The following is a 17,424-nucleotide window of genomic DNA, read 5'->3' as shown; positions in this document are numbered from 1 at the left end:
AGGGACAGGGTCTGACTGAGTTGTTTAGAGCCTCACTTTTGCTGAGGCTGGTTGTGAACGGGAGATCCTCCTGTCTCAGCCTCCCCAGTTGCTGGGATTATAGGCTTGCACCACCATGCCTACTGAGGCCCATTCTTGAGTGGGTGAGGGCAAAGGAGAACATTTGATTCAGGCTTCATATTGATGAAGAACCTGACATTTGTTTTAAAATAGGTTACTCTAGAGTGTATTTGAAAAGTGTTCATTCTTTAAAAGTAAACATTTAAAATATGGCAGAGCATTTGTAACACTCTTTTGGCATATTTGCATTTTGTAAAAAGAGAGGTTGTTGCAAAGAACGCTACTGACCTCTGAATGGATTCAGTGTCCAAAATGACATGGCAGTGGTGGCATATTTGAAAGGAATATAAATTCAGGTCCAAAAATCTGAATTTAAGTTTTAACTCTGCCTCTTACTAGTTGTGTGGGATTGGACACATTGTTTACCCTGTCTTGGCTTCACTTTGTCATCTATAAAACAAAAGTCATACTTTTTAACATGTACCTGGGGTGGTTATGAAATTGGATGAGACAATTGCTGTAAATGTATTTTTGCATTATGAAGCACTATACAAATGCAAAGGAAAATACATTAGTTATATTTCTAGAATTTATACATTTAAAATTGTGTGTCAGTGTGTTGTTCTTTCCCATTTAAATTATGTGAAATCTTGGCCAGTAAAAAATAGTCTAAGGAGGGAGCCTATGACCAGTTAAGACACTGTTATCAATGGAAAATCACTCGGTAATAAGTTATCAGTGCTGGGTTTACTCATTTAGCCTACCTAAATACTACCTGCCATCAAAAACTATAAGTCAACAATTAAACCACAACTGTCAGGAGAAAAAAGTCCAAATAAATAATTTTTAATTATGATACATTACTTATTACAGTAAAAATTGGCATTTTCCCCTTCAAAAGCAGAAGCACCAGTCTTAGAATGTATGCATGTATGGTATTTTAAGTGAAATATAGCATAATATAATGTGCAAACATTATTTTAGTATAGGACATATTTTCTAAAAGTAATTTCACACACTGAAATCTGTTAGAATGGAAATAATGTCATGCTGAATAATAAAATAAAAACCCCCATGACTTTCAAAGTCCACTTCAAATTAAATATGGTATACTGCTGAATAGATATATGAAAAATTAAAAAGCTTAATTAGCCCAAAATAGAGGGTTTTCTTATACAAATATGACTCATGTAGAGGTTTCTTTTCACATAGTCGCAGAGATTCTTTGAGAAACTAAAGTGAACATTTTATTTAAGAATTAATTTCTTCATCTGATCATCTCATTTTTATTGAGCACCTATTCTGTGCTGCTAGGCTTTGTTGCAGATGTTGGGGATACAGAAAAGAAAGACACAGTCCTGCCCTCGAGGAGCTCACAGTCTAGTGGGGGAAACAGGTTGACATTGATTTTAAAATTATAAAAATTATTAGACAACTTTATAAACTTCTATTGTAATCAAACAAACTTTGGGTGTTATGAATGGATGGTAAAAAGGGATGATGTCCAATGCAGGGAAAAACCATCTGCTTCAATATCATGTGACTTCCGCGAAGGCGGTGATGTGGTTCTGCAAAAAGAAACAATTACAAAGTCAGTCTTAGGAAAACTCATTCTGTAAAATATTTAGAGCCTTTACAAATCATCATTAGCCTAATACAAAATTGCAGCCCAAGGATGTTTAGCTTGACAAAACACACAGTGTTATTCAACTAAAATCTGTGTATTATTACATAATTTCAGCTCTAATTATATATTTTATTCGATATTCTTAATTAACTGAATAGATTAAAATGTTATACCTGCTTTATTCAAAATTAACACCAAAATTTGGAGAGATAAAAATGGCAATGCCAGACATGTTAATATTCTGTTCAGTGTTAATGGAATTTTAATGCTGCCTGTTGGAGTTTCAGATTAATTGCTCCCTGTGAGACAGATGGCATAGAATGAGGTGGTGAAATGCTCAGACTGAAGTGGCATTTGTTAGTTGACAAAAATCTACTTCAATACTTTATTTTTGATGCTTGAATTTAGATTTAAGACTGTAATCTCTGTTTCTTACCCTATCCATAGATTTTTTATAAAACTCCTTTTTCTTTTTTTTTTAAAGCAATGAATTATATATAAAGAAAACCTGAGAAATGACTACTATTTAAATAGTATCAGGCATGCAATAGGCCATGTCATGGCTGCTGGACTATTTCAGTGAAAATTGGTATTACATAATGAATCATGCCACATTTGGGATTATGTCAAGATCTAACAGGAGTGACAACCTTTACAAATAACAGCAACATGACAAAAGGGCTCCACCATCACATTGTCCATTTGGAATGTTTTTAATGGTAGTTGTCACATTGGCTCTTTATTATACAATGGTATCATAAACAGAATTTCATATAATGAATGCATGCTGTGAAATGTCTTCAGCATAAATGTAGTTCATTTCCACTTAAAGAGTTTTAATGAGTTAAAACATACTTAAAATATGTGAAGAGATCATAATTTATTTTCCTTGAATTTAGGCATATTAAACCACAAATAGAAGAATATGACTGACTATAATTTAAGGCATTATTTTCCAGACTTCACCCATTTAATGCTAGAGAAAAACAAAATATTAGCAGAACTCAGAAGTAAGCAGAGCATGCTGAATGCTTCACTGACTCCTGATAACATTTTAGTAACTTTAATTTCCCATTTAAAAAGTACACAATGAAAAGGCTGGGTAACTCAGCAATTTATTGTTGTGTTTTCTTGAATTTTCCTTCCAAAAGCGCAGACATGACTTTGGGACAAGAAAGATTTATCAGAGTTATGTAATCCACTATGACTGAATAAAAACCACAAGAACTGTGGAAAGAATACACTGCCATTTTATTTCCAGTGTCCCTGTGGGAACTTGAAATCAGTGAACTGAAAAAATACAATTTGATAGAAAGTGTTTCAGTACAAAACTGACATTAGTGTTACACCTCTGGTCAGGACCCAGCATGAAATAATTGCTAGAAATTTGTTAAGATAAAAATTGAAGATCAATCAGTTAGTGGCAAGTGGTGGGTAGAGAAGGAGTAAAGAAGAGACAATAAGAGAGAGGAAAGGAGATAAAAATGAAGAGAAAATAGAGAGTGTTCTGAGGCCACTGGTGTAGGCCTTAGTGTTCCTGCTATTGACCCAGATAAAGAGGGTACCACTGGTTTATTAAAAATGCTGAAGATAATTCTAAGTGAAGGTGACAACCAGCCCTCTAGTGGGTTGAATTAGATGTCTGGTTGATATTAATAAGGCACAGAAATCATCAGGAACAAGCTATTGTGAGCAAGGCAAAGCTTGACCCAAGTGGAGAAAGGCCAAGTTCACTGGTGTACTAGTGTTACCTGCAAAGAGTACACAGAAAGTGTGGTCACTGTAGGGGAACACACGGTTTATCATTTAACCTGGATGTGGGGAAAGGTAAAAGAGGGTTATAAATAAACTGGAAGAGCAGACCTAAATCAAGGCCATCTCAACAAAGGAATGTAGAAATCACATTATGCTAAGATTTAAATGTGTCACCAAAAAACAAAAGTTGGACATTTGTCCTCAATGACTGTGAGGCTATGACAGCATTGAGAGGTGAATCCTAATGAGGTAATTAGGTCACCTGGGTGGGGCTTTAAGGATGGATTAATGCCATTATTGTGACAGTGAGTTGGTTATAAAAGGGCAAGTTCAGACCCCTTCTCTCCTCTCTCTATCTTTGCTTCCATCATGGGAGTATGTCATTTGAAGGCCCTTTCCAGATGCTAGCCTCTTGATCCTGGATTTTCCAGTTTCCAGGACTGTAAGCCAATAAATTTCTGTTTATGGTAAATTAACTGGTCTTTAGCATTCTTGTATAGGTGGCCTAGTAATGAGGTATTGAACATACAACTGTAAGTGTGCTATTGAGATCCAGAAAATGCTGGGATTCAGTCTTGTGATTTAAAATCTCATGCTTTAGTGGCTATTCCAAACCAAGGAACATTACCCTTTTCCCATGCCAAGTCATTATCAATTTAAACTACAAGGTAACAGTTTATTTCCAGAATAACTACAATTTTAGATCCCAGGGTTTTGTGGGAAACTCTTATGCTTTCTTCTTAATTAGCACTCTTCCCATTTCATATCACACATAAGTTTTAACATCTGAGATGATTTTCCTATTTGACAGGAATTAGAAGGATCCCACTTTGGGCTCACCATTTTAAGTTGGCTGTGGTTAGCAGAGAAATAAACAGATGAAAATAAAACATGGAAGTATGCATAGAGAAGAAAGGGAAATTTAATAAGTTCTCAGTACATGAAAAGAATGCACAAAGAAGACAGGTGTCTCTTTATCAACTTCATTTTTAAGAGCAAATGAATCTATGCCCTAAAATGAAGGGAATGAATTACCTACTTGTTTATTATAGGCTTTTAAAAATAAGATTATTTTTATTCTAGCACGAGAGTGATTTTCCCTAAAGGAATCTAGAGAAGGGACCAGATCATTATATAACAAGATAATTATGTTATCATCTTTAAGACTATGATTTTATACTACATAATATTCATTAGTAAGGTATATAAATACATAATTTGAAATATACAAACACAATAATTATTTTTTATTTATTTTTATTTTTTACAGACTGCTTTATGATTCATTGTATACTAACAGGGTGCATCCTTTCATTTCTATGGTTGTACACGATGTAGATTCATACCATTCGTATAATCATACATGTACATAGGGTAATGATGTCTGTCTCATTCCACCATCTTCCTACCCCTCTCCCTCTTACTTCTATCTACGTAATCTAAAGTTCCTTCACTTTTCTCTCACCCCCACCTCGCCACCCCCATTATACATCATCATCTACTTATCAGGGAAATATTCGGCTTTTGGTTTATTGGGATTGGCTTATTATGACATTGCTCACTTCCCCACCAATGTTTTTCTCAGTAATACAAAAAATAAAAATAAAAACTGCATTTCATATTTTCACATCACCCATCTTGAGGATTGGGTTCTCTATGAGGCAAGCCAAATGACAGCCAGTTTTTCCTTTTGTGTGAATTATTATTATTATTATTGTTACTGGGGATCAAACCCAGGGGTGCTTAACCACTGAGCAACATCTCCAGTCCTTTTTTGTATTTTATTTAGAGACAGGGTCTAGCTGAATTGCTTAAGGTCTCACTAAATTGTTGAGGCTGCCTTTGAACATATGACCCTCCTGCCTCAGCCTCCTGTGCTGCTGTGATTACAGGCATATGCCGTAGTGCCCCCCTAATTTGTGTGAAAACTTAACATGCAATACTAAATCTTATTTACAAATGACAGTACAAAAAAAGCAGTAGGCAAACCAAAATCTCATGCATAGAAGAAAGTGGTCATATAATTATCAACACAATTCCTGGTGCTGTCCACAATTACATGTAAAGAGGCTTAGGATGGAGATGATAGAACTGCAAGCCCAAATGGGTGAAGTTTGGAATATGCTACATGAACTATCCACTAGGAAGTATTCACTCAGATCAACAGCAAACATGGAGCAAAATACTGAGTCCAGTCCTTGAGTGCAGGGGTCCTATGGAAAAGCAGGCATTTCATTTAAAAAGTCTTTAGGATTCATAAATTTGGAAAATTCTAAAGTCTATAGTATGTCTTTTTTTAATTTACTAAGTTCTACATGAAAATCTATTTTACTAATTATTTTGTCCCCTGCCTTTTACAGAAATTATGCTCTGTAATGAATTCAAATGCTATTTAAACCAAACTATCATTTATTTATGGCATGAAAAATTGGTGATGACTTGTCACCTGAGTCACTTCCCTTTAAAAAATAGGGAAAATGAGGGAAAATAATTAAAAGTATTACTCTAGAAACGTGTGCAGAATTAAAGCTATAAAATGAAATACAAAAGCCTTTATTAAGGGACTGTTTAGTTAAGGAATACTGAATCCTCAGTAATAAGTGAAAAATGAAAATATTTGAAAAATTAACAATAATTGCAAGCAATCTATAGTTTCTAGGCCCCTTTTGTTGTAATGGAATCCTGCACAGAAGGACACATTTTTCTGTATTTGCTTTCGTTTTGCAACCCAATTCCAACTCCAGTGCGCTCTAGCGCACATACGTTTATTGCCTTAAGTGAAGGTGTTCACAGTGGCTTACTCCTATTATCCAGCTGAAGAGCCTGGCCAGACAGTCTTTAAAGGACCTTCCCTGTATATTTTCTTCTTGACCATTCTCAGAAGGTTGATTTTCAGACACCTACAAAATGTGTTTTACATATTATTTAAATATTTACTTCTTTATGTAGGAAAAGCACCAGTTTAAATTCTATGTTGTTACAGTTAGATCAAATGCTGAATATTGTTCCAGTTCCATTCTTTCAAGATACTTCATTAGAACAAGATCAATTTTGGGTTTTAGTAAGTGGTTCTCATCAATGAGGTTAGGTTTTTTAACCTGAAAATAAATTAGGATCCATACATACAATGTCTTTAATTCAATGATTTGTATCTTTGACCCCGTTGGTAGGGAGCTGTATCACACAGGCATTCTGCAGTCAGATAGTTTGAATGTCCAGTGTTTGGATGTGGCCTCCAACACTGGAAGTTTTCACAAACAACTTAACCTTCAGAGTTAGTTTTCTCATATGTGACATAAAAGATAATCCTATTTGAATACACTTTAATCTTATTCATATAAATGATATTTTATATAAATTGATCCTTTCCCTATTCAAATATATCTACCATTCATTTACAATTTATAAAAACCATAGAAACAAGCTAAAAAGAAAACTAAAAAGAGAAGAAGAAGGATGAGGAAGAGGAGGAGGGAAGGAGAAGAAGGAAAAGAAGAAAAAATAGTGAGATAAATTGAGAATTTTTAAAAAAGGAATTGGCCAGAATTTTATAAATAAAAGTCACCATTTGTTTATTTGACCCTAAAGTCTACAATTTTACAAGTCTATATTTCTAACATCCAAGCAAATTTTAAAAGTCAAATGTTTCTTATAAGAGTTGGTACAAACTTAATGGGTAACAAATACCCAACTGATACAATTTAAACTACTTTGTTGCATAAATAGTAATCTTTGATTACAAAATGATCCTCCAGACTCTGTTTCTGTAACAGAATACACAAATATTTAAAAAATAAAATATTGTGCAGCCTGAAAACCACCTGAGGATTTAGGATAAGGAATCACTGTCTTATAATGAGACCAATCAATGATTCTCTTGTTATACAGATGCAGCCCACATTTTGTCAGGGAAGATAGATAACATAATCCCAAGTATTTATTTTGCTGTTTGCTTCCTTACTTTATTCTGGTGAAGTGGGCACAAGAGAGAACAGAAAAAAACACTTTTACTATGTAGAGTACTATGTACTCTCTGACCTAACTTTGTCACATTAAATTTTCTTCCTGGTAGGTACACTGTGAAATTTGTGGGAGTGTTTTCAGTAAACAGAGATAAAGACAGTCCTTGTCAGAAGAAACTATTAGTAAAATTCAGACTTGAAGCTGTGAAATTGGTTGTAAAATTCACGTTAAATGATTTGTTATTTTAAGAAGTTGGAGATATGGAGACACAAAAACTAAAATGTGCCAGAACTAGAGTTTTCTTGGAAAAGAAAACTCTTTGGGACCATTTCTCACCATGTAGTGGTTCTGTTTCAGTGCAGAATTTTGTATTAGTTCAGAGTTTTAATCCCATTCAGGAATTTCCTTATGTACTCTTTGGAAAGGGGGCTGAAAGCTACTTTCTGAGAGAATCATTTCTCCCTAGAGAAGGAAGAACTCTCTAGGCAGCTTTCTCTGATAAACTAATTAAGCTAAAGGCAAGCCCAGTTTTTACTAGAGCATTAGCTACAGATCTTATGAAGTATTTTCAAGTCCTGAGAAGCCAAAGAAGAGATGGCTTTCCACACTAAATCTTTAGGGACACTGGTTCTCATCCATGACTTCATGTTAGGAGCTTTAAGAAAATACAGATGCACCTCCCAAGACTTGGATTTAATTGGTCTGAGGCATGGTATGATAGCTGGAATTTTAAAATGCTCTCTGGATGATTCTAATGTGCAGCCAGTATTGAGAACTACTACATTAGAAGCTCTGCTGACCCAGCTAGATCCGGGTCAATTCTGGCTCCATATTCAACTCACCCAAGTTGCCTGATACATTTCAGATCCTCAGACCCCAAGAAGAGTCCACTGGATCAGATTCTTTGGGCTTGCACCCCCAAAGTTTGCCATATTTGCAAGTGTTTATAAGTAATGGACTCCCTTTCTTTCACATTAGTGTGAGTACCACTGCCTGAAGGTATAGAAAAGTGATTGGTTAGTGAAGTAGACATTGCCAGGCATATGAAATCAGTTCTTTTTAAAAATGTAAACATTGTAAAAAAAAGTATTGCCTTAAAAAAGCAGTAATAGTAAATGATTCTAAAAAAGTTCCTTGTGTTCAAAACATTGGAGACCATCTGCACATCATAAGCCTTGCTCAGAACTTCACAATACCTCAAGGCTGAGAAGGGCTGCAGGAAAGACCTCTGCTTCACTTCAACTCCACATTTTCCAAATGCACTGACAAGACATTTCATGTCAGTCCATTAATACACATATATTTATGGTACTTGAGAGACGAGGGAGTCCATGTACTCTGTCTTCTAAGTTTCTTGTCTTAGTCCCATGACCTCTTTTTATCCAATAGTCTTTGTTTTATTCTCAATAATAAATTACGTTAGGAGTATAAAATTCCAATGTACCTCCTGTCCAAACTGCTTCACACTACACAGTTTCCTTGACCATGAGGGTATTTCCTGACTGCTAATTTATCCACCTGCTTGAATCGGTCTTGCTCCTTACAAATTCCATTTCTTCCTCACTCATTCTGGATCCCATCCTTGATCACCTGAAAACACATCATCAGCATCCTGCCAAATACAACCTTTGCATGAGTTGGTTTGTCTATCTGGAACATTCTTCTCTTTCATCCTCATTTGCATAATGATCCTCAAGATCTCCCTTCAGTAGAAGTTGCAAGCATTCTAAATTTAGATAAATCCCCTGTATTTGCTTCTTTAGTACAGCCATCATCACAGTCTTCTGTTTTTGTTTCCAAAATGGTCTTTCTCCCGGCTACACTGTAGGCTGATGAGTTCTGGAAAATATATCTCAGTGTTTCTTATTTGATGTTCATTTCCTTTATTACAAAACTGACTACATACAAAATTTTGCTGTACATAACAACTGATGATAAGGAAACTCATTCATAAATAGCACACAGGCCTTTTTTTACATTAGTATTTTAAATAACTAGATTCTTATTTCATTTCACTTTGGCTTTTCAAAATAGTTTAGATTTGTTCAATAAGCAGCCCAATGTTATATGACAGAGAAGAATTGGGGAGATGACTAATGGATCAACTTCATGATAAATTCTTGCATGACCAGAAGCTGACGAAAACTCATTTAAAAGTTTGCCTATTTTCATAAAGAAGCACCAGTTGTAAAAAATCTGACAAACCAAATCAAGATACGTTTCAGAACCATTCCAAACCACAAGAGCTCTCAGCTAAGACAGTCTATAAAATCTTTTTTAAAAGTAAATACTGATAAGCAGATGATGATACATAATGGGGCGTGGGAGGGAGGCAAGAATGGAGGAAGGAGGGACTGTATAGAGGGAAAAGAGGGGTGGGAGGGGTAGGGGGGAAGGAAAAAACAACAGAATGAATCAAACACAATTACCCTTTGTAAATGTATGATTACATAAATGGTATGCCTCTATTTCATGTACAGAGAAACAAGATGTACCCCATTTGTTTACAATAAAAATAAATTTAAAAAAAGGGCAATTCAATGAAAAAAAAAAAGGTAGATATACATTTACCATACAAGTCATATAATCCACCAGCGCCGTATACTATACACTTTTAGGTATATAGAGAAAAGAAAGAAAAATAGAGATTCATACAAAAACCTGTACATGTGTGTTTATATCAGCTTTATGCACAACTGCCCCAAATGGAAAACAACTCAAATGTCTTTCAATTGGGTAAACAAGCTGTGGCACATTCACATGACAGAATCCTATTCAGCAATACAAAGGAAGGTGGGGGAGACCTGTTGATGCTTGTAGGAAAACAAGTCAGACTCAAAAGGTCATGTGCAGTATCAGTTCATTTATAGGACAACCTGGGACAGGCAAAACTGTAAGAACTGAAAACAGATTACGGGTTGCCAGAGAGTGGGAACTGAAGGAGTCGCTGGTGGCAAAAGGGGAAAAAACATTCTGGAGAGACAGAAATGTTCTATAACTTGGTAATGGTGATGATTACATGATGATATGTGTTTGTCAGAACTCATTGAGTGTACATTTTTTAAAAAGGGAACTTAGGGCATAAATTATGCTTCAATGTGCCCAAATTTTGAAACATTAGGATGACTGGTCACGAACTAAGTATAAAGGCCCAGTGGTGTCTATAATTTGGTTTGTCAGTTATTGGATTGTTTCAACACCTGATTGTTCACAAAAGAAAATTACAAAATGAATTTATTGGAAAACATTCAAATAACATCAATTAAAATGAGACACCTCATTTATTTTTGGTCTCTGAGACTGATGAAGATTATGAAGAACAATATTCTCCAATGTTAGAGAGGACATAAACATTTGCATTAAATCAAGTCTTAATAGTATTTGTTCTCTTTGTTTTAGCATTTCCTCTTTAGTAAATTTACCTTAGATTTTAATCGATTTACAAATATAAACATATTAGAGCTGTTTACCTTAGTATTTGTATATAATTGTGGAAAATTAGAAGTGGAGGCAATCTTTCATACCTAATAAAAGGAATGGTTATATAATTGATATGGATTATAATCTTCAGTGTATTTTTGTGTGGCATGGTGATTATGAGTTTGGTATCTGAAATGACAAAGATGCAACATATTTCCATGAAAAAGAAAAATATGGATTTGTATTCTTGCTTTAAAACGTGGGCCAGCTGTGTGACCTTGGGCATATTACTTAACCCCTTTATGTCACTTTTTCTGTAACCTGGAAGAAAGAAGCACTCATATGATTTCTATAAAAACTTAAAATGATATTTTATGTGTGATGTTATCTGTAATTTGAGACACACATTAAGCTCTAATTGAAGATTAGCTTTTACTGTTATGCTTGATATGATTATTGTATTTATTGATCTATACCACGGTGTATTTTTAAGTAAGTAAAAGAAGGCTATGAAAGAGATCCTACAGGGAGACTCTGCTGGTGCACAAACTGCCCCCCCCCAATCTCCCAGGTTCTTGAAGCTTGAAAATGTTTCCAGTGATTACTCTGATGAGATATGGGTACTTCCCATTAATTTTTTGTTTTGCTTATTGAATTTTATATTTTGTTGTAGTTTTGTGGTGCTGGGGATTGAACTAAGGGCTAGAGCATGCTGGTTAAGCACTGTACCACTGAACCACACACCCAACCCTGAATATTCAAAGTTTAAACAATGACTCAAATTGTTTACTTTTTGATTCTTTAATGACTACACACACACACACACACACACACACAAATATAAATGGTTGACTCTTTCATAAGACTGGTCATTGTTTAGTTTATTTTCCTAGTTTTGGTAAAAATTTTGCATTTTCACTGCCCAAGGTTTTCATAGTATCATGGTGCCCCTGACTGATTCCAAAGGACTCTTAGTGGTTCTAGGATGGTGCACGCTGAGGAAACAGATTTGAGAGAAGAGGGACTAAGCAGCTGGGAGCAGTTTCCTGTGAACATCTAATTATGTAAGCATCAGGAATGATTTTTAATCTATCATTGTTTATTTTCTCCTTAACTAATGGTTGAATCATATCACTTTAAGATGCAGACATCAACTCTCTATTCACAACAAATGAGATGAGAATACTTATTGTCTACATTCCAAAGTAAATCGTTGAAATATGCATTTATAAAAGGCCTGTTAGATAACTGGGAAAAAAATCTGGCTTTTATTCTTTGTGTAGTACATTCTGATTCATAAATAGTGTGAAGAAATAAATACTAAATCTATGGGTGCACAAACTAGAAAAGTGACATATGGCAAAGGAATAACTAAATGTGCTAGTATTCTTAACCTAAAAATGTTAATGCCTGTTGGAATCTTAAAGCTTCCATTTTCAATGTACTGCTTTAAAGCGAAATTACATTTAACAAATGAGAACATAGCATGGCATGTAAATGTTGATTACTTCAAATATTTTCCATAAATGTGCAGAGCTTAGATAAAGGAATAGTGCCAAAAATATGAATATATTTAGTTCCACTAAATATTCCAATAACTAATTACTAATAAAGTTGTTTTGACATAATCTTCTATAACATGTATATTGCAGTTCAGCAGCCCTTTAAAACAAAGATGCGCATCATAGGAAAGCAACTGAATCTTAAATAGATTGCCAGAGTTATTCATGCACAGCATTCTAAAGCCTCAAAGAAATTTATCACAAAGTACATGGTAATGTGTAGTCATATTTGTCTTGGCAAGAAATCACAATATTGTTTTGCTGTGCTATGGCCCTAATGTATGCATTATTTGATACTATAATATTTGGAGCCACATGTGCTTGTGCTCAAAACGGAAAATTTTCATAAACTTTTAAATCTATGAAATATGTTCATAAAGGTATCCTAGTCTGAAGTAAAACAGAAATCCCATTGAGAGAATTCTTAATTTTTTTATAAAGGAAAGTGTCTAACTCCACCTACTTATTACTTAGAAGAGCTGGGTTATAAACCAAGGATTTCCAGCTGCTAAAACCTAGCTCTCTTTCTACTCCCTTCCCTGAATGAATTTCAACTCTTGTTTCCCCTTGATTCCTGAAATCCAATAATCTGCAAAGGTCAATGCATATGGTTACCTGGGTTATTGTGAGTTCTCTTAGAATCTTGCTATTCATATAATTTGACTTTGCAGTTGCCATGGGAATTAAACATGATAATTTCCATCTAATAGTACATACTCATTTTGACATTTCTAGATCTTTGGAATTGTCAATACTGCTTACCACTTTAAAGTCAATGCTTCAGTTAAGTAGGGTATGCTTTTACATGATGAACTGCATTGGCTAATAAAAAACCCCTTATCCTAAATATATAACTAAATACAAACTCTTCTATTATAAACTATTCCTGTAATTACCTTCTGTTTCTTGTTGACAACAGGAAATTTTCTTTGATTCAACTGATTAATATCACAACAACCAGATAAAATACAATGCTTGCATTTAGATGAAGCAACTATTTTCTCAAAAAGTGCTTTTTATCCATGGATCTACCCACTTTAGCCTTCAAAGTTATTTCATATCAGCTATGAATGTCTACAGTGGCCTGCAATAACTGCCTTAATAAAATAATGTGGATATTAATTCCTCTTGGGTCTATTGGAAATATTCCATTTTCTTTCAAATCCTATCCATTTATTTAGTTTTAAATATTTCCGTGTCCTGTCAGATAAAATGACCCTTTCCTTCTATTTTCAATGGGGAATCAGTTAAAATGGATCATGCATACATCGATTTCCATGTATTTACCTATGCCAACCTGAATGTCAGCATCAGGCTTCAGAGTGACAGCAAGTAGGGGCAAGAGAGTGGAAAAGGTTCAATGGTTGACAACAAAGTGCTCAGTGCTTTGCTGCTGGGATGAACATAGTATGTCCCAAGAGGCTCACTGGGAAGGAAATACCAATGTGCACCTTACCCATTCGAGGTGTGAAGAAGATAAATCTCTGAAGACAGGACAGAAAAATGCCACAGAGGAGGGATTAGCATGCTCTTTGAGGTGAGGGAGGGGTTCTTAGTGACATCCTGGCTCACAGCCCTTTTCTACTGTCAATCATTAGGATAGTTAGAAAACTCCTGTGATCAGAATCAGCACCTGACCGAAAACAGACATGGCCAAATGATACCTGGCCAGTCAAAAAGACCTGGCACGGCTTCATGGAAATCAGTCCATATTGTCTGTAGCATTGAACTGGACTTTTATAATACTCTCAGAGATCTCTTTGTTTTTATTTTTATTCAAAGTTGCTTTTCTTCAATTTATTCTCCTTCAGTTTATTCTTCATTCTGAACATGTTTACTTCCTCCAACTTCTTAATGAATCTCAGTTGTCACAGGGCAAGACCCAACTGTTCAATGTCACATAAAAAGCCCTTCATGAATTTTCATCCAAAGTCCCTGAATGCTTTTCCATGTATTTGACCCCAACAGACTTGCCAATTCCTGAACTCTACCCATTTTTCAATTAGCATGTTTTATATACGGAAGGCATCAAACTTCTGGTCTATGCATTATTTACATTTTACACTTTGTCCAGGTTTTTACAAATTGTTTTAAACTACTCTTGGTAACTTCTGTTTTTCAAAATTATGCTTCACAAGTTTTCTGGTTTGCAATGCCAAGAATGAAGCAGTAATGGATTGTCTCTCCTTATAAAACCTGGATATGCTCAGACTTTTATATTTTCTAGTAATATCTAGAAAAATATTTGTTTCATTTTTCATTGTTATATTATTTATTTTCTCTAAATCTTGTCTTTAAATAAATTTTATAATTTTTCAAATTTCTGTTACTGTGTTTTGTCAGTTAATTCCAATTAATTCTGTGTGTAAATAGCTTCCACTCTTTCTGCCAATCTATTCATCTCATGACTTTCCTAATTTAAGAACTCTGGACAATGGTTTATTACTCAGCTGGCGAACATTTTCTGGTAATTTTTATGAGAAGCATGATTTGCAAATTCCGACAAAGTTGATATTTTATGGTTATCTTAACATTTAAATGATACAGAACTCTTATGTCACAAACTTATTCCTTGAAAACCGTGATGACATTACTCCCTTGACTCTAAATCGAATGTGGAGGGAGAAGTCTGACCTAGCCTTCTCTTGGTCTTAGGAAGTAACTAATTTTCTCTGACCTGGCGTTTGCATGGTTTCACCAAGTATACTTTATGACAACCTGTAAAGCTCAGCAGCTACCAACAAATATTTATTTCTGATACCACAGTTTGGCTAGGTTCTATTATTTGTTGAGACTACAAGTTGGATGCTGGTCAGCTTCTGCTTCCCATCCTGGGCTTGAGGCTGAGGCAACAGTCCTGATCTAGAAAGGAGCTTCTCCTGGAGGAGTACATGACATCAGTGTCTCTGATGACTCTCTGAGTCTCTGACTTATGTGCTTCCTATCAATTCCATGCACATGTCACTGGTTAACCAGAGCAGGAAGGGTGTTTGCTCAAAGAAGGAAGTAGTTTAATAATTGGGAATAATACTATCCCTCAGCATTAAGAGGATTCTTCATAATTGGTAGCCAAGAACTTCAGTGAGAAATATCTAATTTCTGATATGTATTTCAAATTTACCTTGTATCTGAATACTGTTGCTCTTCTTTAGGACATATAAGGACCCAAGTTAGGCTTCTGTGTTATGTTCTATATCTATTATCTTTTCTGAGATCACTTTTATTCTCTTAAACCTGTCTTTATTGTAAGTGCTTTAAGTTTCTCCAGGGTGGATTTTCTTCCTTAAGATTTCTAGTATTGATTCAAATCCTTCTGTGGCATTATTATTTTTCTTACTTTAGTTTCTATTTGTACAGTTATCTTCCCCTTCGCATTTTATGTTTTCTTTAATTTCCTTGGCTGGAAAGGAGATGTTATCTACAACAAATACAATTAAATTTCATATCATCAAACATTTTTTAAAGATGTCTTTTATCTTTCTTCTGTGTCACAAAAGCATTTTAAGGGAGTTAAGTTATTGTCCTGATTATTCATGCTTGAGACCAGATAGACTTAGCTCAGTGTCTTTTCCTAAAATGGAGTAGACAGGACTCAATGATGATCTTCTAGGAAATTCTCCACACAGATTCTGAGTCGAGGAGCTGTACAACGTAGTTTTAAATCATCATTTTGATGATATACAGGTTGAGTGAATGTGAAAAGAAGATGGGGCCATGGGTATTTCCAGGAGGAGAGGTTTATTTCTATATAATTTTATTTCTGTTTGTTTAATTACCAGAAAGACTATTGTTTCATGCAACCAAATTTCTACTTCAGGAGACGGTGCAGGTGTTGGAGGCAATTATTCTCTGTTTGTTTGTTGTTTGTTGGTTTTATTTTTGGTTTTGGAGGGAACATGTCTGTCCAGTTTTAGAGTAAGCATTCAGTGTAGAAAAGGGCTCCTTTCTCTGGCATGAACCCGTGTTGCTAAATCTGATCAGAGGAAAACTTCTTGCCCAAAGGATGTTTGGGGGGATGTTGCCTATTTGCTAACTCTCTCTCCAAGTGACATCGGTCCAAGATGTTGAAATGTGCTTTCAACACAGGCATTTATATTACTATGGAGGAATTTTTTTTTTCAAGGGACTTTGATCAATCTTAACATGTCAGTCAATCTAATGAGACAGCATAACCAGGACCTCCTTAATAGCCTAAGAAACCTGAATCATATTTTTAATTTTTAATTGTTTTTAGTTATATAATTACTTATTTTAAAATAGTAGAGTATTTCATAGAAGAAGAGAGAATAGAGATACAGCTAAAGGGAGAGGAAGATCAGAGTGAGGAAAGAAAAGGGAAGGGAAGAGAAAGAAAGGTTTAGGGATATGTAGTCACGGTCCACTTGTCTCAATTTTCCCTTAGGTTTAAGAATTGCTCTGATTGGTGTCTATTTTTTGTTTTGTTTTGTTTTTTTTTCCTCTCTCTCTCCCTTCTCTTTCTCATACATATGCTCCTTTTTATCCTAATAGAGATGTGTATTTTGTGTGATATTTTGAATAATTGGCTTCATTATATACATTTACACATTTCACATGTAAAGAGTTAAAAAAAATCTTGACAATACATACTGGAAAACTTTCCATATTTTGATTACATGCTCCATTTTAACTTAAATAGTAATAATAATAATTGGCAATTATTAAGAATGTCAAAGGTGCCAGGTATTGTTCTAAGTACCTTACTATAGCTTACTGAACTCTTGTAATATCCAATCTATGAAAGAGAAAATTGAGTTCCTGGGTATTTAAGATGTTTGCTGTGTTCAAAATTGCCCCAAACCCCAACCAGTCTACCTCCAGGTCTTATATACAGCAGCACCACATCATAACATGCTGGATCTCATTGTAGGAATGTGGCACCATTGATTTAACAATTCACTGCTGATGTACAATTAGACTTCTCATGATCTGATATGAGGAAGAGCTGTAATGAAATTCCTAGTAACTTGAATGTTTAGTGGACATGGAATATGATGGGCCATATTCCACAGATGACTA

At 34.8% G+C, this 17,424-nt stretch overlaps 1 protein-coding gene across 7 annotated transcripts in view; it reads right to left on the bottom strand.

The window, feature by feature from the left end:
• Positions 1-890: 890 nt before the first annotated feature.
• Plppr5 (phospholipid phosphatase related 5) overlaps positions 891-17,424 on the bottom strand; it is a 302,829-nt gene continuing 286,295 nt past the window's right edge. For 6 of the 7 annotated variants that reach the window (XM_047529588.1, XM_047529632.1, XM_047529579.1 and 3 more), the window contains 2 exons: positions 6,244-6,342; positions 891-1,628 (listed from right to left, as the gene is read on the bottom strand). In XM_047529588.1, coding sequence (XP_047385544.1) covers positions 1,596-1,628; positions 6,244-6,342 — 132 coding nt within the window. In that variant the 3' untranslated portion in view covers positions 891-1,595. The remainder of the gene's footprint in view (positions 1,629-6,243; positions 6,343-17,424) is intronic. The other variant, XM_047529605.1, reaches the window with a different exon arrangement.

This window comes from Sciurus carolinensis, chromosome 1, assembly GCF_902686445.1.
Source record: "Sciurus carolinensis chromosome 1, mSciCar1.2, whole genome shotgun sequence".
Lineage (NCBI taxonomy): Eukaryota > Metazoa > Chordata > Mammalia > Rodentia > Sciuridae > Sciurus > Sciurus carolinensis.
The sequence above is the reverse complement of the archived record's forward strand: the minus strand, read 5'-3'. Positions and strand labels throughout refer to the sequence as shown.